We start from the raw sequence: 19199 nt of genomic DNA, 5'->3' as shown, positions 1-19199 counted from the left end.
TGATTCAAGCCCATTTTACATAGGAGTAAAAGTGAGGCCGAGAGAGGGGAAGTACCCCAAGTGTGTTTGACTCCAAAGCTGTGCTCTCAGAGATGCTCTGTGTCTTTAGCTATGAAATGACAGTTCTGTCAAGGTCTCCCGCCACCCAGTCCACTCCATGATCCTTGCTTTCCAGTGATGTTCACTTCTCTCCGCTTAACTTTCAGACTTGGCGGAGGAGCGGCCCGGGAGAACTGCGCAGGCGCTTCTCCGAGCCCGGAGCCCCGCCCACAGGGCGCAGTTGTGTGCGTGGAGAAACTCGCCGAGCCCCGCCTAAGCGTCCATACGCAGGCGCAGGAGAGCGTGCCCTCTGCTTTCGGCTCTGATTGGTCGCCGCGGGTAAGGGCGGCGCCCAATGGGAGGCGTGGATAGTGAGGGGTCCCACACGCCTGGAGCAGAGGGTCTGTGTCAAGAGCGGCGGGGGCTGCAGGAGGCAAGAGAGACGGGTGAGGGCGCCGCGGGGCGGGCCGGGGAAGAGAACGCTGGGCTTACGGAGAGGGCGGAGGGAGAACGAGGGGGACCCCGGGGGTCGAGGAGCTTTGGGGCCTGCGCTAGGGCGGGAGCGACGCGGAGTGGAAAGAGAGTGCTGCTTCCTCTGTGCCCTGGAGCGTTGATAGAGCGCCTGAGGTGTGCAGGACCCTACGCTTGATTGAGCTCGCCCGGCCCCCACCGTTTGCAGGGAACTCTCAGGTTGCGTAGTTGATAAGTCTGGTCAGAGAAAAGGGATGTGTCTCAGGAAAGCTGAACTTCCAGGCCCCTGGTGGGCTCTTTCTTGGAAGGACTTTTATTGGTCTACTGTATAAAAAAACCCCATCCTTCCCCCCAATAATTCACAGTCCTTCGGGCCATTTTCTAGACATTTACTGGGTGCCTACTGGGCCTCGCTGGAGGGGAGTTCTCTGTTGGGAGTGGGGCTGTAAACGATGCAAAGTTGAACTGTCAGGCCCCTGGTTGACTGTTTCCAGGAAGGTACGTTATTGAATGGCTTTTGTGTGTCAGGGCCCGGGCAACTCAAAAATTAGTGAGGGAGTTGGAAAGTTTAGCTCTTGGGCTTTTAGTGAATCATTTACTTAAGGAGCATTTATTGGAAAGCAGCGGATAGCAGAGCCCTGTGCTGGGCCTTGTTACTGTGGGAATTCAGTCTAATAGGAGGGCTGGTCTGGTGGGAAAAGTGGAATGTGCACAAGGACAGTTAAACTCTCGGGGCCACACTTCCTGGAGGGAGCTTAATTCGTTCACCAAATCTACTCAGTGCTTATTATGGTGAGACCTCTGGGAGCTTAACATGAGCAACTTTTGTGTGCAGAGCTGTAAGCTGAACTCCACCTGCCCTCTGGCACTAACAGATGAGTTGAAGAAGAAATGGAGATGGTGGGGATTATATTTGGAAAATTACTGCTTAGGCTTGCATGGGCGGCAGTCATTTGCTGTAGGGACTCTGAGCCCCTGTTGTGTGAAGGGGCCTGGGTTGGGTTGAGCCCACACCTGTAGAGGGAGAGATGGGGCACGTAGAGGGAAGTTCAAAAGTTAAAATCCCTGTCCTTGGTCAGTGGCTTTGTTGGTGACAGCAGCCCCTACAATAAATCAGACCTGCCCTGCCGGCAAGCTCAGTCTGGTGAGGAGCACAGACTCTATCCCAAATTCATGATATTTGCTATATTGGAGGTGGCACAGGATACCATAAGAACCCCAAGGAGGAGGGAGTGGCCACCACCCTGTGGATGTAGCGTTTGCTAGAAAAGAGGAGAGAACTTTGTTGGCAGAAGGAATAGCAGCATCAAAGACTTAGGGTCCAAAAACATTTCTGGAGAATTACAAGTAATGGTTCTATCTAAGCTTTACAAAGTACCAGGGACTTTGTGGTCAGTACTACTTTTAGTCCATTTCACAAATGAGAAAACAGTCTCTGAGAGATGAAGTAAGTGGTGGAGCTCAGATTCAAGCCAAGGGCAGTCTGGTCCAGAGCCTATGCTCTTAAACACCTTGCTACATCTCTTTGTGTGTAAGTAGATAGAGGAAAGATGCTGCACAGAGAGGAAACTGCACAGGCCAAGGCCAAGAGACCCCAAAAGACACATTCTGTTCTTGCAAAGGGTGTGACCAGCCCTCTGGGTAAGGAGGGTAGCATCAGAGGCCAGACTGAGAAGGGCTGTCTCTTTTCTGCAGATACCTGACGGCCATGGGGTGCAGTTCAGCTACAGGGTCACAGGCTCACTGAAGACTGAGATATAAATATTGGATCCAGACTTGCTGATTGTTAGAGGCTGGTCAGTGATGGGATGGGCAAGGGAACTCCTGAGACATCCCCCCTCCCCTTGAGTTCCTGGTCTCACTAGGCACCCCCTTCTTTCTCCAGGTACTGCCTTCCACACAATGGCAGAGGTGGTGGCTGAGGCAGCTGAAGTGGCTGAGATGCCAACACAGATGTCACCAGGGGCAGTGGAAATGTCAACACCGATGTTAGGGGAGAAAATGGAGATGTTAACGGAGGTGACTGGGATGACACCTGGGGAGGCCCTTGCCTCATCCCTCTTCTTCCAGTTCATGTGCTCTGAATGTGGCAGCCTCTACAACACACTGGAAGAAGTCCTCTCACACCAGGAGCAGCATGTGCCCACTGTCACAGAGGAGGAGGCGCTGACCACCCAGGACACTGGCCTGGAGCCGCAGCTGGTGCCAGGCACTGAGGATGGGCCTTTCCAGTGCGGTGAGTGCAGCCAGCTCATCCTCTCCCCCAGCGAGCTCCTGGCCCACCAGGATGCCCACCTGCGGGAGTCTGCAAGCCAGATCCAGTACCAGTGTGGAGACTGCCAGGAGCTGTTTCCCTCACCTGAGCTGTGGGTGGCTCATCGGAAGGCCCAGCACCTTTCTGCTGCTGCAGCAGCTAAACCTCCAGTGCCGCCTCCTCTGCCTCCCCTCCCCTCCCCACCTCCACCCCCTGCTCCACCCGAAGTCAGGATGGAGCCCTATGAGTGTCCTGAGTGCTCTGCCCTGTGCACCACCCCTGAGGAGTTCTTGGAGCACCAGGGCACCCACTTTGACTCCCTAGAGAAAGAAGAGCGCAACGGGCTAGAGGAGGAGGAGGAGGGTGAGGATGAAGAAGATGACGACGAAGAGACAGAGGACGAGGAAGAGGCAGCAGCAGAGGTTGGTGATGATGCTAAGGGAGCTGACAAGTCCACAGCCGGCCAGGCCCAGGGCTGTGGGGATTGTCCTCAACGCTGCACCTCAGCAGGGGCACGCCGGCGACACCGGCGGGCGTCCCGTGGCCCAGCGTCAGCGGCTCACCCCTTCCACTGCAGCCAGTGCCAGCGCAGCTTCAGCTCGGCAAACCGGCTTCTGGCTCACGGGCGGGCCCATGTTGGTGGCACACACGAATGTACGACCTGCTCCAAGGTCTTCAAGAAAGCAGCCTCACTGGAGCAGCACCTGCGGCTGCACCGTGGCGAAGCCCGCTACCTCTGCGTGGACTGCGGCCGTGGCTTCAGCACAGAGCTCACGTTGGTGGCCCACCGGCGGGCCCACACCGCCAACCCACTGCACCGCTGCCGCTGCGGCAAAACGTTCAGCAACATGACCAAGTTCCTCTACCACCGGCGCACTCACGCCGGCAAGAGCGGGGCACCTCCCACGGCGGCGGCGGTGGCGGCCGCCTCCCCGGCTCCTGCCGAGCCCACGCCCCCGCCGCTGCCCCCTGCCCCACCCGCCCAGCTGCCCTGCCCGCAGTGCTCCAAGTCCTTTGCCTCCGCCTCCCGGCTCTCCCGGCACCGGCGCGCGGTCCACGGGCCCCCTGAGCGGCGACACCGCTGCGGTGTCTGTGGCAAGGGCTTCAAGAAGCTGGTTCACGTGCGCAACCATCTGCGGACGCACACGGGCGAGAGGCCCTTCCAGTGCCATTCCTGTGGCAAGACTTTTGCTTCTCTGGCCAACCTCAGCCGCCACCAGCTGACCCACACGGGTGTGCGTCCCTACCAGTGCCTGGACTGTGGCAAGCGCTTCACGCAGAGCTCCAACCTGCAGCAGCACCGGAGGCTGCACCTGCGGCCAGTCGCCTTTGCCCGTGCGCCCCGCCTCCCCATCACCGGTCTCTACAACAAGAGCCCCTACTACTGCGGGACCTGCGGCCGCTGGTTCCGTGCCATGGCGGGCCTGCGACTGCATCAGCGGGTCCACGCCCAAGCTCGGACGATGACACTGCAGCCTCCCAGATCACCCCCTCCTGCCCCGCCCCCGCCCCCCGAGCCTCAGCAGACTATCATGTGCACCGAGCTCGGGGAGACCATTGCCATCATCGAGACGTCCCAGCCACTGGCACTTGTGGACACGCTGCAGCTGTGCCAGGCGGCACTGGGGGCCACTGAAGCGAGCGGGCTGTTGCAGTTGGACACGGCCTTTGTGTGACACAGCTAAAGAGCAACAATAAGAGAGTTTGGTTGCAGAATCAAGTGTGGGCACCTCTGGGGAGAAAGGGGGCCACGCCCTGGCAAGCCACTCTGGCGCCCACCGGGTGCCAGCATTCACCCTTGCCTCTTACCCACTGACTCCTCAGAATGGCCCCACCAGGCGTCACCTTTCTCTGCCTGAGGGGACGCTGAAGCTCTGAGACACGATATGATCTGTCCCGGTCACCCCACTGCGTTGCAAAGCGGGGTTCTCCAAGGCTCTTTGCTCTGCATCACCCTGGTGCCCAGCAACATCAGGTAACCTTTCGCGAGCCCCAAACGTGTGCCAGCTCTGTGCTGGGCCCTGTCACATACCTCTTCACGTCCTCTGCTTTTCCCCCCGGCCCTAGCCTTCTCGGACTCTGGGCTCCCAGGATTTGGCTCTGCCTGGTGGAAGAAGGCACCTGACTTCTCTGGGCTTCCTTGATCTCACTTTTGACAACGTGGAGGGCAATCTATAGGTACCCGGGTATTCAGCTGCAGGTGGGTGATGTTGGAAACCCAGGAATGAGTCAGACATGGGCTCTGCCCCAGGAGCCATGCAGTGTGGTAGGAGGAACACCCACAAATACAGATGGCCTTGCTCTCTGAATGTCTTGTTGATTTATTCAGCCTGAGTGTCCTAAGGCCTCCCTCCCGTGTGCTGGGGGCCAGAGACGAATCAGGCCTCTGCCCTGCCCAGGTGGGATCCCAGGGCTCAGCCCTGGGATATCAGCCCCAGGACCCTCAGGGTTGCAGCGGGGATGTGCAGGGACAGTAGGATCCCAGAGCAGGGAACAAACCTCCATGGTAGATCGGGAGTCAGAGGCTTCCTAGAGGAGTTAATCTTTGAAGAAAAAGTAGAAATCTGCTAGTGGAAGACGAAGAAAATATTCCAGGCAGGCAGCACCGCAAGGAGGGTGAGTTCTTGGTATACTTGGAGGTTGTCCAGTTATTGACGGACGACCAATAACAGCAAACATTTGACTGCCCGGCCATGGCAGGCACTGCGGTTAGCACTATACACGTATAATGATCTCAGCAGGCCTGTGAGGTGATCTCAGTATTATCCCAAGTGAGAAAACAGGGACAGAGACTCGCCCAAGATCTCATAGCTGGGCAGAGGCATTGGCCAAGACCTTTTAGCCCATATCTGTAACTGATACAGCTGTGGACTGATTGTGACCTGAAACAGCTGCAGGGGCGGAGGCTCAGAGGAGGAGTCATGGTAACTGGAGGAAAAGTGAGCCATTGTCACAGAGCAATTGGAGTTTAAGGGGCCTCAAAAGATAAAAAGTCTTGGGAACAGGAAGGAATCCCCAACCTTTTCAAAGGTTACCTGGGCTGACAATCCTTCCCTCTCCAAATGAAAGTAGATGATTTATGGCAGGTCCATCGGGAAGGCTTGTCTCAGGCCTCTGCAGACCAGGGTATTCAGACAGGTGCAGCAGGACATGGCTGCGGCTGAGCTGTCTGGGAGGGAGGCTGGGCAGAGGAGGGGCGGCAAGGCAGGGAAGGAGGGAAGCCTAGACCTGGGAAGGCCTTGAAAGCCAGGCTAAGAAGTTGGGGCACTGTGGAGGATGGGATGGGGTGAGGGTCATAGGTGGGGTTAGGGCTCCCTGGCATCAGGGTGGGGCAGGGGAAACTGGAGATGGTCCAGGAAGTAGAGGATGGGGCCAGACCTGGGCAGAGGCCATGGGGGTGGGAGGAGGGTGTAGGACACCCTCAGTGACCTCATAGCCCACTGGGTGTGAGCAGCCGGAAGGGGTCCCCAGGAGCCCGAGGTTAGCCCGTTGTCCAGACCAGCCCTCCTTCCCTTATCCAGTCCACTTGCTCTATGTGTTCATCCTACAAACAAGGTGACATCTGGATGGTGTTGAGCAGGGAGGGCCAGGGATTGCTCTGGGCAGTATACAGATGCCCCTGGGGCTCGCCTAAGCAGACAGCGGAGCCCAGATGCTACAGGAACAGTCCCTGAACACCCTCTGGGATATGTTCAAAACTCTTCTCCCTTTTTCTTCACAAATGGAGTCCAGTGGAGGACATGTCAGTTGCTCCTGTCCAGGCTCCCTTTTACTTCTAGGGCCTCCTGCCCTCGCCTACCATTGGCACCATGTGGAGGAGATGCCATTTTCCTCTGCCCATGGCCCCACCACCTGGCCCCAGCATGTTTTCAAAGCAAGGGAAAAAGCCACACTCTCTGCGACAGCCTTCCCAGGGTTGTCACTTCCCAGCATCCCTAAAGAGGTGGGCCAGGTGGGGCCCTGTTTAAGGCGGAAATGAAGGCTTGGGGAACCGCTAGGGTTTGGGCAGCTCCTCTGCCCCCATCCATGCCCACTAAGAGTCTATACCAAGGTTGTCTTGGCCTGAGTGACCCACCCCCCCCCATCATCCTGTGTCCCCCTGAAGTAACAGGTAGCTCAGGCTATGAGATAGGGAGCCCTCTGTTCAAACCTTGACTTTGCCACCTGTACTCTGTGGCCTTGACCTATCTGATGGCCAGTTCTCTCACCAGTCACCTGGGAATGACAGTGCTTCCCTCCCTCAGTGGAAGCTGATGATTTGTGCTGCAGCGGATAAGCCAGAGCTAGCTCATCACATGTGCAGAGGAGGGCTGGAGCACAGGAAGCTTGGGCGCCTGAGCCAGGGCCAGCCTGGGTTCATCCCACCGTTCCCCTGCCTGAGATGCAGCCCACTCCTGTCCCAGGACAGCCCCCCAGGCACCTCCCTCACCTCTGTGAAAACAGGTGTCCAGACAGCAAGCAGGTTTTCATGCCAATAATTTATTGAACGGAGGTCTGTACACAGGCAAACCTTACTGTGAAAACTAAGACATCAGGAGCTCCCCCACTGCCCCTGCCCTCCAGGATGGGGAGAGGAGGGAGGAGGCCTTAGGGGCAGAGAACAGGAGGGGGGGACACAGCTGTTGGAGGGGAAAGGGCCAGGTTGGACGGTGCGAATCGACATTTTCTTTAAGAAAAAAATTATAACAATCTATTTACACCCGGGGGCCAGGGAAGGGAAGAGGAGGAGAAGGGCTGGTCTGGTTCTATTTACAAGGGATACAGGAGGGGAGGGGGGTTGGAGGAGGTGGAGACCTGGAGGGAGGGGAGGGAGCTGAGGGGGTAGGAGGTCCTCATGCCGCCCGCCCCCTCCCCCCAATCCCCGGTCCTTCCTTCTCTTCTCTCCCCACAACCAGTTAAAATCCTCTTAAAAAGCCCACCACAGGGGTGAGGCTGGTGAGGGAGGGACTGGAGGTGGGGATAGGGACTCATTTACCTCTGCCCTCTAGTCTAGGGGCCCGGTCAGGGCAGGAGCTTGACAGGCTATGGCCCCCCTTCCCAGCCCCACCAGGGGCTCCCAGATGGAAGGGCAGTTGGTGGCGCCCTCAGGAAGAGTTAGTGAGGGGAGCTGTGGCATCGGTCGACTGCCAGTCCGGGCCGGTCTGAGCCTCACTTAAAGCTGAGGGGGAAGGAAGGAGGAGCAGACAGTTAGCCTTTGCCTTTTAGCCCCCCACCCCCACCCCCAAGAGCAGGAAGCTGGTGTGAGATGCTACATTAGAAATGGAAAGCTGTCACTTTAGGTCTAGGGTTGCAAACTCAAATGCCAAAGGGCCAGGTTGGTCATTGAGTGACTCACCAGAAAGCCAGGCCCCACAGAACAGGGGGCAGCTGGAACTCAGCTCCAGCTGGTAATACTGCCCTGAGCAGAGGCAGGCCCACTGCTGCCCAGTCTTATTTTCTTCCCCAAGAGAAACAGGAAATCTGGATTTGTACATAAAATGGCCCCAGTTTTTTAATGTGAGCAACAAATTTAACTTTTTGTTTGTTTGTGCAGGCTAAACTTATGTCTTTGGTTTTCCAGTTTGCATTTAAACACAGATACAGGCAATAATGCCTCACAAAGGTGGCCATTCACATGTAAAATATGCTTTCTGTCAGAATGTCAACTATTTTGCAGGAAACGCAGGGGTTGTGAGAACAGAGAACAGACCCGTCCCCACCCCGGGCTGAGAAATGCAGCTTTAATGCTCAGAAGATGGCCCCCAACTTACCTTGTGAGGATGGGGTGAGGGAGGCAGTGCCCGCCGGGGACCTCAAGTGAGGAGGGATGAGAATGGCGTTGAGAGATGGTTGGATGGTGAGTTCTAGAGACAGGAATGGACATGCCTAGTCAGGGGACAGGGCACTTGGAGACCCAGTTGGGGATAGAAAGGGGCACCAAATAGGGACCCAGCTCTGAGCAAGGCCAGTTGCCTGGGGACACACGTAGCCACTGAACACTTTAAATGAAAAACTGGCAAGAGCCTAACACAGGAGATTGCAGAGTGCAGATGAAGTCGGTTTGGGTCTCCCGGAATCAGGGGCATTTCCTGAGTCCCAGGACTGCCTTGCAGCCCACCCTCAGCTCCCCACTCCTGTCTTCAACACCAGGCTCTTCACAATCTTTGGCTGCCCCTCCAACAACCCAGATCCCAGGCTGTGCCCTCACCGCCAGGACTGAAATTGAAGAGGGGGGGAAGCGGGCGGTTGTTGGGGAGCTGGGTTCCAGGACATCGCAGTTCATCAAAGAAGCTGTGGGCACAGGCTTCCAGCGGGGAGAGCCTCGAGGACGGTGTGTACTCCAGCAGGCTAGAGCAGAGCGCGATGGCCTCAGGTGGCGTTCGGGATTTGAACACCTTGGGGGGTGGAGGGGGCAGAGGTGACAAGGGTGAGACGCCCTGGGCCCTGGTATACTCCTGCCCACCTCCCACAAGCCCACTTTCCACATGAGGCAACTGAGGCCCGGCCTCTGAGGGGAGGTCAGTTTGTATCAGATGAGCAACCCGCTCAGGTCCCATGACTGTGTGGGCCCTGCTGTGAGCGTGTTTCCCCACCAGAAAAACAGGACTCTTGTATTTACTGTGGGTCCTCAACTTTTAGAGTATGGGAGATACCGTAAACTTTGAAATGTGATGAAAGTTACTGACCCACCACTGAGCCATGACTCTAGCCAGGTCCCCAGACCGGTTGGCCTCCAATGGGGACCTCAGCCATGCTGCCTGAGCCCCTAGCCCTGCCCCACCTTTGTCCAGGGGTGAGCTTTAATCTGGGGGAACTTGAACTCCGTGTAGTTGGGGTTCATCTCTCGAATCTGTTCCCGGGTTGGTGTTCCCAGCACCTGTAGGGAAAGGGAGGGGTCTGAGCCAAGGCCCTTAGCGCTTAGCCCAATCCCTGCCCACCCTGGCCCTGCCCTCACCTTGATGATCTCCACCAGCTGGTCTACCCCACTGTCCCCAGGGAAGATGGGCTGGCCCAGGAGGAGCTCGGCCAGTACGCAGCCAGCTGACCACACATCTGAAGAGGAATGGGGCAGGGTCAGAACTACCATGCCCATCCCCTGGCATACATTCCTATCCTCATGGTCATCCTGAGAGATGCCAGGGAGCCCCATTTTCTTGGCTCAGAGAGGAAGTGCCTTGCTCAAGGTCACACACAGCTTAGGAACATAGGAGCCTGACTTTGAACCTCCAAGTCTACCTGACTGCACTGTACTCTCCAACCTAGATGTTTCCATTGCCTCTCTCCACTTTGTGACCCCAATAAGCCTTTTCTCTGCCTCTAGCTTCAGAGGACAGATCAACAGGCCAAGAACAGGTACCTGTGTTCTTTGGGCCTCAGGAAGGTAAAGCATTAAGTGGGCTGCCTTACTCACTTCTGGCCTCTATCCTGCCCTTGGGAATAGCTATAGGCCGGTAGTCACCCCTCCCTGGTCTGAACCTTGACCGCCACAGCACAAGTTCACATCTAGGGACCATGAAGTTTCCTCACACTGCTGATGACTGTTCTCTTCCAAACACTTTCACACCCTCTCCTAATGCCTGGAAGTTGGCGCTGTCATCCCCAGCAACAGGAAAGGACATGGAGGCCCTGTGAGCAGGTCACATCCTCATGATGGCAAAGCCTTACCTCCCGATTCCCCCAAGGTCACCGTCAGCCCCTCCCCCTGCCTGAGAAGAGAGGACTGACTGGGAGGTTCCAGAGCTGGTATGGACTCTGGAGTCAGGTCAGCTTTCAAAGCCCAGCCCTGCCCAGTCCCAGCAGTGTGACTGCGGGCAGGTGGCCTCACCACTCTAAGCTTCAGACTGCTCAACTGTAAAATGCACATATGACAGCATCACCTTCCTAAATTTGAGGACTGGCTAAAAGAACAGATGTTAAGCTTTTATCACCGAGCCTGGCAGACACACAGGAAGAACTCAAAAACTGCCATGACTGCTATTCCCACCCCCACCCTCCCTCAAATCTGACCGATGGATGAGGTGTAATCAGTGGCTCCGAAGATCAGCTCTGGGGCCCGGTAGTAGCGAGAACAGATGTAGGAGACATTGGGCTCTCCTCGGACCAGCTGCTTTGCACTGCGGGAAGATATGGGTAGGCAGGAGTCAACACAACCCAAGGCTCAGGATCCCTCCTCGCCCCTTCAGCCACCCAGCACACCCCAGGTCAGGCCCACCTGCCAAAATCGCAGAGCTTGAGGACAGCAGTGTCGGGGTCCACCAGCAGGTTCTGGGGCTTGATGTCACGGTGACACACACCCTGGGAGTGGATGTAGGCCAAGCTCCGGAAGAGCTGGTACATGTACACCTGGGGCAGGCAGGGGACAGCAGAACTCCAGCCCAGCTCTCCCCGCAGAGCACACCCCTGCTCCACCATCTTGGCCTGAAGAGCCCTTCCACCCACTCTCCCTGACTTGAAAACAGTTCGCTGCCCCTTGGTTCTCGAACTTTAGTGAGCACCAGAATCACTTGGCGGCCTTGTTAAAACAGGGACTGCGGACTGCGGACTGCTGGGCCCCACGCTCAGAGTTTCTGATTCAGTAGTTCAGCATGAGGCATTTGCAACAAGCCCCCTAGTGCTGGTGCTGGTCCATACTTTGGAAACCATTGCTTCAAGCACACACTTCAGCAGAAGCCTGATGAATAACACAGATACATCAGGAAGGCCTTCTTTTAAAGCAGGCTGGGGAGCCTCACCAAAACCACTGGCTATAGGAAAGGCTCAGCCTCCTTTGCCCACCAGTCAAAACCACCCACGAGCCGGCCCCTCTCCAGCTGGATTTTCCTGCCACCCTCTTCCCTACTGACTAGGATGGAAGTGCCAAAAGAGCAGAGATCGTTGTGGTTCCATCACTGCTGCATCCCCCAGGGCCTAGACCAGTGCCTGGCACATAATATCTGCTCAGGGATGCTTCCTGGGCCCCCTCCTCCTCTGTTACCAGTGCCCTCGGCCAGAGATGCCACTTTCTTGCCCTGTGCCTGGTCTCCTCCCAAAATACTTCCTTGATCCTTCTCACTCCCAAAGCAGGCAGGACCTCCTGTTTCCAGAATCCCCTGTGCTCCTTCCAGTATGGCAGTTGCTAGTAGTTTTATAGTTCTCTGTGATGACACCTGTCTACCCTGTTAAACTGAGAGCTCTTCAGGAGCAAGGCCTGGGTCTCAGTCAACTGGGCCTCTAGAACTGCTCAGTGCTGGCCCCGGAACACAGGCAGCCACAGGACGCATTCAACAAACCACACCACTGCCTCCCAGGAAGCGAGGTCCCACAGCTCCCACCACTGGTAGAGCCCCAGGGCTCACCTAGGCCTGGGGTACTTAAAGCCAGCGGGAGGAAAAACGGGGCCCCATGCAACCTCCAACAAACTCGCACCCAACCTCCGCCTCCCAATGCAGCTGGCTGCTCCAGCCTTGTTCTCCACAGCATCCCTAGGCCCATTCACTCATCCATTCGTTCAAACACCTCCTTACGGATAGTAACATACAGGGCACAGCACCAAGCACTGGGGAATAAGCCTGCACAGGTGATGAATGAAGACTCATGCGTTCTTGGCTCTGTGAACACTAACCTTCCCGCAACCCTGCCTCCTTCCCATCACCCCTCTGCCAAGGCTCCAAAGGCCAGGACTCTGACCTCATCGCCTCCCCTCTGCATTCTAGGTCCCCACCTCGATTCTGAGCTAACTCCACCAACACTAACCGGTACCAGTGGGCTCCCAGTATGGACCCAAGCGGCCTCCCCAGCCTGGTCAGCCTGCCTCCCTGATTGAGTCAGGCCTTGCGTTGGGCTGCCCTGCCTTTGGCGTGCTCCATCTCTGGGGGTATAGGGACAAGGGCAGGGAACGTGAGGCCTCCAGAGACCAATGAAAAACTTGGAGATGAGGGAAACCACAGAGGCAGGAGTGTCTGTCCGGAGCTCCTGGCTTTGTGGGCCTGGGCCCCAGCAGCCTGCCTGCCTGCCTACCTTGACATAGATGATAGGGATGGTCAACTTGGCCTTGGTAAAATGGCGGGCCACCCGGTACACCGTCTCGGGCACATATTCCAGCACCAGATTTAGATAAAGCTCGTCTTTCTGCAGAGAGCAAAGGAGAGGTGTGGGGCATTGTGAGAAAAGAGCAAGGAAGGGGGGGAGGGAGGGTCTGTGAGGAATAACGGGGGAAGAGACCAGCAGTCACGAGGAAGGCAGGCAGGCAAACGGGTGGAGTCAAAGTGGAGGACTCCTCCACACACTGAGGTCTCACCTTCTCCCCACTGGAGTAGAAAAAGTATCTCAGCCTCACGATATTGCAGTGGTCCAGCTTACGCATAATCTGCAGCTCTCGGTTCTTGGGGGCAAAAGAAGGCAGCCTCAGAAAACCACCAGCTCTCCCTGCCTCCCCTCCCTAGCACCCCTCACCACAGCTCTACTCCCCCACTCCTGCCAACAGAGCCAAGCAGCTACTCCCTGTGTCCCAGCTCCAAGGCCCCATGGCGCAGCCCCTAATTCCTCACCCCCAGCCCACTCCCCTCTCACACAAGCTGTGGGCTAAACTCAGACCACTTCTATGTGCTTTCTGCAGCCTATTTTTTAAAGATGTTTGATTTTTTTGCTGAGATTTACAAATCAAATGCCTTCACATATAATCTAAGTTTTCCAGCTTCTCTTGAAAAATCAGATGACGTGGCCACATGAGGCCCACCTCCCTGCCTGGCGCAAGCAACGACAGACAGGAAGTGGCCATCCAGTTCACCCTGGTCCCCACTCCTCCCCACTGCTTTCACTAGAGGTATCTGAGCCCTTGGACCCCGGCTTGGTTCCAGAGTCCCAGACTCCAGGCTTCCAATCCTCATCTTCCCAGGGGAATCCAGCCTCAACCTCTTCCCAGGAGACCCAGTCTCAGCATTCTTCTCTATTCTCTGTTCCCCTCAGGGCCTCAGAGCTCCCTATCCTCAGATCCCTCTCACTCCTGGGACTCAACTATCATCAAATTCTGAGCAGCACCCTGGAGCTCCCCTGAGAGTCCTCACTGCCCAGGACCTAGGCTCTGACCTGGTTCCCTTCAGCCTAGGCTCAGTTCTCCTACATCCAGAGTAGCCTAGGATCCAAAGGGCCTCTGTTAGCTCACAGGGCACCTCTGTATGAATGAGGAAAGGGTCTCAGACCCTGTCCCTTCCTCAGACGGGACAGAGCCCCAAACCAAGGCATGTGCAGCACAGGCAGGATGTCTCCCTGCACCTGTCAAACCCTTGGGGCAGAGCTTGACCTTCGCAAATATACTCATTAGCCCCACCAGCTTCCTTTCTCCTCTGGGCAAGGGTGTAACTTAGTGGTTAAGGTGAAGGGCTTGGGAATCAGATTCTAGTCTTGACCTTGGGCAATTCTCTCATCTGAGTCTCAGTTTCCAGTTTCCGCTTACTTAGAATGGGAATAACAACAGTACCTACTCTCAGACAATCTTTCCACAAGTTAAACTCACCTATAAAGCACTTACAGCAAAAGCCCAATAAAAGTCAGCTCTGGGCTCTCCTGGAATCCACATTCCCATCTTCCACACAACTTGCTCCCTTCTCCTCTGGCCCATGCTCAGATCCCCCGTGGAAGCCCAAGCCCAGCACTCTTGCTGGAGTTCTCTCACCAGTCATGTGCAGTCAAACCTCCTTGTCCCCGTTCCCCCCAAGCTACCTTGAACCTCTTGTCCTGGAGAACCTTCTTGATGGCCACCAATTCCCTCGTGTCTGCCAGCCGTGCCTGGTACACGACCCCAAATGAGCCACTGCCAATCACTTTGATGTCTGTGTAAGCCACCTCCTGGGAGCGCTCTGGGCCTTGGCCTAGAGTGGCTACCACTGTGGTCACCTTCCCACTGTCACCTGGGGAGCAAAGGGAACACAAGATCTACTGACCTTTCCCCTCTGGCCACCACCCCATCCTGGGGCTGTGAGAGGGAGGGGAGTCACTACAGGAAGCTCACTGGGGGGGTTCTTTGTCCCTTCCCCAATCTTCAAAGATGGCTACTGGATGCCTCCCAGTGCCCCTTCCCCTCTACCCTTCATGGAACCCCAAATCCTGACTCCTCCCATAGGAGAGGATACTGACACATAAAACCTCTTGCTGTTCAAGGGTTGGTGACCCCTAATTTCCACTTCTAGTAAGCAGCAAATCACTGGTCCCTCCTGATTTGAGGAGGCACCAACACTGCCAGATGTTGAATCCATCCACTATGAGCTAACTGCCTTCTGGTCCCTCCTCACTGGGGAAAGCCTGACCTAACCTCTTCTGCTTGAGAGCGGTAACCCTGAGGTAATTCTACTTTAGGAAAGCACTAACCTTTCTCACAGCTCAGGGTATAGTGATCTCTTAAGTCCTCCCTAAGTGGAACTTGTAACTTCACCACTGGTTTCTGGTGACAGAAATGAATGACTCCTCCAGTAATGAGTGCTAGTGCCCTAACTCTCACGTTGGGGGGACAATTAGCTCTTACCCAAATACTTTGGGGCTAGAAAAAAGCACTGGCCTGACCTCATCTGTGAGGTCCAGAGCCCCAGACCCCATCCTGTGTGTAACTGGTCTCTAATGAACAAGCACTTAATAGTGAGAATGGTGAACCTGATCTCTATCATCAGGGAGCTATCCCAGCCTCAGTGCTTTAAAGGAAAGCCTATAATTCCCAATTCCATTCTGTAAATGGCAACAAAATTTGGCAGCATTCTTGGGGGATAGTGATCCCTCTTCTTCGGGTAACTGATGAAAGGTTCCCCAAAAAAAAGGGATCAATGATGAATCAGATCCATTCTGAGGGGCCAGTGACACCATCTTTTGGAGGGAGATGATCCTACATAGTTATTTTTCCAGAACCAGTGACATCATTCCTCAGAATAACGAGATAGGTATAACTTCACATCTCTATTCTATGGGGTGGAACTGGGACCCTCCCCTGCCCTCATTCCATTTCTGTGAAAGGAGACCCACTGACCCATCTTTTTTGAATAATACTGACTATGGACTTGGTCTGAAAAGTATGCTGACTTCCAATCTATCCTCAAGAAGCAGCAATCATTAATTTCTACCATTGGGGGCACAATTCTACATATTACGGACAGGTAATGATAGTAGGCCTATTCTTTTAAAACGGAAGGTGACTATGTACCAGGTTTGGAAAGCCCTGGCCCTGTTCTTTGGGGACACAGCAAACGCAAATCCCTGCTTCTAAGTGATATTCACTCCAAATCCCCATGCTCTGAAGGGAAGCACATTCAGATCCCTCCTTCTGGATGATGATGACCTTATTCTTGTTCTCTTGGGAAACAATAACCCTTGAGCCCCATTTGCAAGCGACAATGACCCCTGATCCTGTTCTCGAGTGGATGGCAACATCGGATCCCTGTTTTGAAGGCTCTCGGACCCAAGACTTCGGTACTGGAAGAACAGGAACCTGTGACCCCTGTCTCTTAGAGAATTACTAAATCTAATTCTAAACTCCAAGTGATGGTAACCCCCCCCAAATCCCTTTCTCTGGGATGGGGGAGAGCTCAGATCCCAGTTTGGGGAGGCACAGTGACCTCGAGCTCCTCTCTAAGCATAAAGAAAAACCTGATCGACGTCTAAGTGACTTCAGGAATCCGATCTCCACCCGCCACGGGCGACGCTAGTACTCACGGCCCAGCTTCACTCCGGGCGGCGGGAAGCTGGTGCCCGCGCCGGGGCCGCCGCTGCCTCCTCCGCCGCTGCCGCTGGGGCCACCCCCGGAGCTCGAGGCCCCCACGCCCCCGCCCATGGCTCCGACTGACGTCTTCCCGCCGCCACTGCCGCCTGGGCCAGAAGCCGAACCCCCGGGGCCGCCACCGCCGCCGCCGCCGCCGCCGCCTGGCTCCGCGAATGAGCTGGTCCGCGCCCGGCCCGAGCCCCCAGGGCCGCCCCCTGAAGGCGCGCCACCGCTCATGGCGCCGAGCGCAGGCCCAGGTCGCGGGGCTCGGGCTGCCCGGGTTGCCCCCGCCGCTGCCGCTGCCGCCGCCTCCCCCGGGCTCCGGCCTCCGGCCTCTTCCAGGCCGCGCCGCTCGGGCTCGGGCTCCGGCTCCGGCTCCGGCCCAGCGCCCGCCGCGGGGCACGCCGGGAGATGCAGTCCGCCGACCCTGCGCGCCGCCGTCGCCGCTGTCGGCCCTCACAGAGAGCCGCGCGGCACGCCGGGAAATGGAGTCCGCAAAGACCTCAGAGTGGACCGCGGGGATGATAGGTCGCTCTGCACCTCGGGAAACACAGTCCTGGGCAATAAGTTGGCCGACTGTGCCCACAGCGGACCCTGAAGCACTTTCGGAAGTAGGATCAGAGTCGCACACTCACTCCATTGCGGCAACCGCGCGTCCCTAGGTGTGGCTCAGAAATGTAGTACTCCATCAATGAGCTGTGTAGACCTGATGCAATCCGGCAAACGGAGTCCAGTCGCTCACTTAGTATATTGGCTGTGTGCCGACCAGCGCCAGGTGCACTCTGGGAAATTGAGTCGGAACCCGCGGACCCGCCGCAATCGGGCCGTGAGGCAAGCCGGGAAATGGAGTCATCGCCACGCCCTCACCGCATTGCAGGTGTGAAGCTACTCCCAAAGCACGCCGGGAAATGGAGTCCCATGTGATCCCTAAACCCCAAGTGGATACTGCAGTTCCGGAGATAGGCTAGGAAATGGAATAGCATTCCTCCTCCCTCGTTCGCTAGGCCGCAGTCCCCGCTGGAAAATGTAGTCAACACCGAGGCTTCGGAGCAGTTGCTACAGCGAGCCCTTGTGTCTTCTGGGAAATGGAGTTCAAGGCAGCCTTCCCACTGACTGAAGGGGAGGGATCTACCATGATCCTGAAGCATGCTGGGGAATAGTCCAGACCGGATTCCGACCGTTTGTGAGGCGAGACTGCAGAGGCTTGCCGGGAAGTGTAGTCTAATAGGCACCTTCGGGAGAGCGTGAGCGACAGGTGAAAGACAGTAGTCGCCTAGGGGAGACTGAAGAAAGTTTCAACGCCTCCTGCCCCGCCGCCAGGTCCCAAGAAAGAGCCGAAGTCTATCAGCGGCTGCTGGAAAATGGAGTGCAAACACTCCAAGTTCCAAGTTTCCACAAATCCGGAAGGAAAACCCTCCCCGCAAACGATTTAGGAAACAAAGTTTCCGGTGGTTTATCAGGACAATACAGTCTTCGGATACTGTCTAGCTTTTTCTAGCAATGTAGGTTGCACCAGCAGGCTGAGCCGAAGTTTGAAAGAAATGAAAATAGAATTTTTCTTGAACCCCCATTAAGCTTTTTGCATCCTCACGCTTCCTAAATCACAGGATCCTGAAAGGCCCAAAAGAAGGAAACCGGCTGCTAGGAGTAGCCTTGGGTTTTGTGCACGCATTATATCGCCCCACTTATCGATTCATACCCGGAAGGACAGTAGCCCCAAAGCGCGCTGGGAAACAGAGTTCGTGTGTGTGTGTGTGTGTGTGTGTGTGTGTGTGTGTGAGAGAGAGAGAGAGAGAGTGTGTGTGTGTGTGTGTGTGTGTGTGTGTGTGTGTGTGTGTGTCCCGGAAGTACTTGGAACTAGAATGAAATCACCCTCCGCCCCTCCTGCCTCGTGGAATGATGGGAAATGGAGTCTCTAGACTTCACTTTAATCAGATCCTGTGATCACACTAATTGTCCTGTCCTTTCTGAAGCCTGAAGAAAGTCTCGTCCACTCGGTCTGTAACTGACCGCAATTCCCAGCGGACACAAACCCCTGGGGTAGGACAGACGGTAGCGCTAAAGCCTTTTCAAACTGCATTAACCAGAAGGCAAAGCGCAGTCACACTTCCGCTCTCTTCTCAATGAAGGAGGCTGCATCACGCACAGCCCAGAGCGGGTACTTCTGGGAATTGTAGTAGTTTCTCAGTCAAACAGTGTCTGCTGCCCTCTGGCGGCGGCTCGGAGGCCACAAGCAAAAATCCGAGTCAAGCCCCAAAGCCTAGGGAATCCTAAACTGGACCAAGAAGGTCTGCAAGGGCAGAAGAGCAGGGCGGAATAGCGGCGGTTACTTAACGGCCAGAACCCGTGGGACATGCGCAGTGGGCCGCGCGTGGGCAACAGCCAGAGGGGATTGGGGTCCGTCGGAGTCTGAGGGTGTCAGTCTGAGGGAATCTTACCTGAGTGTCTGTACGAGCTGAGAACGTTTGTTGAGGGGTGCTAGAGCGGGTTGTAAGTGGCTATGAGGGGCCTATGGGTGTCTGGAGGTGCTCAGGGGAGTCTTTGAAGAGGTGAACTGGTCTTCCTGGAGACCAGTGAAGTCAGAGAGGACTTGGGGTGTCTGTAAAAGGTCTGTGGGAAACTGTGAGAAACTACTGGTGACTGAGGGGATCTCTGAGGGATGGTTGAGAAGCATAAGGAAGGACCTTTGGGGGACTGTGGGAGTACTGGAGACTATCGGTAAGAAGAGGGTCTCTCATG

The 19199-nt window shown here is 56.0% G+C and overlaps 2 protein-coding genes across 3 annotated transcripts; one reads left to right on the top strand and one right to left on the bottom strand.

Annotated features, from left to right (window-relative positions):
* The first annotated feature begins 402 nt into the window (after nt 1-402).
* ZNF526 (zinc finger protein 526) lies at nt 403-5056 on the top strand. Of its 2 annotated transcripts, XM_068527489.1 has the most exons (3): nt 403-485; nt 2206-2306; nt 2396-5056. In XM_068527489.1, exon 3 carries the CDS (start codon nt 2413-2415, stop codon nt 4438-4440), a length of 2028 nt encoding a protein of 675 aa, XP_068383590.1. In that variant the 5' UTR covers nt 403-485; nt 2206-2306; nt 2396-2412; the 3' UTR covers nt 4441-5056. The 2 variants fall into 2 exon arrangements, with proteins under 2 accessions (XP_068383590.1, XP_068383589.1); XM_068527488.1 differs by lacking the exon at nt 2206-2306 and having other exon boundaries at nt 412-485.
* A 2167-nt stretch (nt 5057-7223) lies between these two features.
* On the bottom strand, nt 7224-17341 carry GSK3A (glycogen synthase kinase 3 alpha). The gene is made up of 11 exons (XM_068527490.1): nt 16415-17341; nt 14441-14628; nt 13020-13103; nt 12740-12850; nt 10956-11086; nt 10751-10857; nt 9699-9796; nt 9525-9620; nt 8952-9138; nt 8515-8607; nt 7224-7922 (listed from the first exon to the last, which is right to left on the bottom strand). The coding sequence occupies exons 1-11, from the start codon at nt 16695-16697 to the stop codon at nt 7849-7851; spliced, it is 1452 nt and encodes a 483-aa protein (XP_068383591.1). The 5' UTR covers nt 16698-17341; the 3' UTR covers nt 7224-7848.
* Between the last annotated feature and the right edge of the window lie 1858 nt (nt 17342-19199).

The sequence above is a fragment of the Eschrichtius robustus genome, chromosome 19, assembly GCF_028021215.1.
Source record: "Eschrichtius robustus isolate mEscRob2 chromosome 19, mEscRob2.pri, whole genome shotgun sequence".
In the NCBI taxonomy this organism is placed as follows: domain Eukaryota; kingdom Metazoa; phylum Chordata; class Mammalia; order Artiodactyla; family Eschrichtiidae; genus Eschrichtius; species Eschrichtius robustus.
This window is presented reverse-complemented; position numbering and strand designations above follow the sequence as displayed.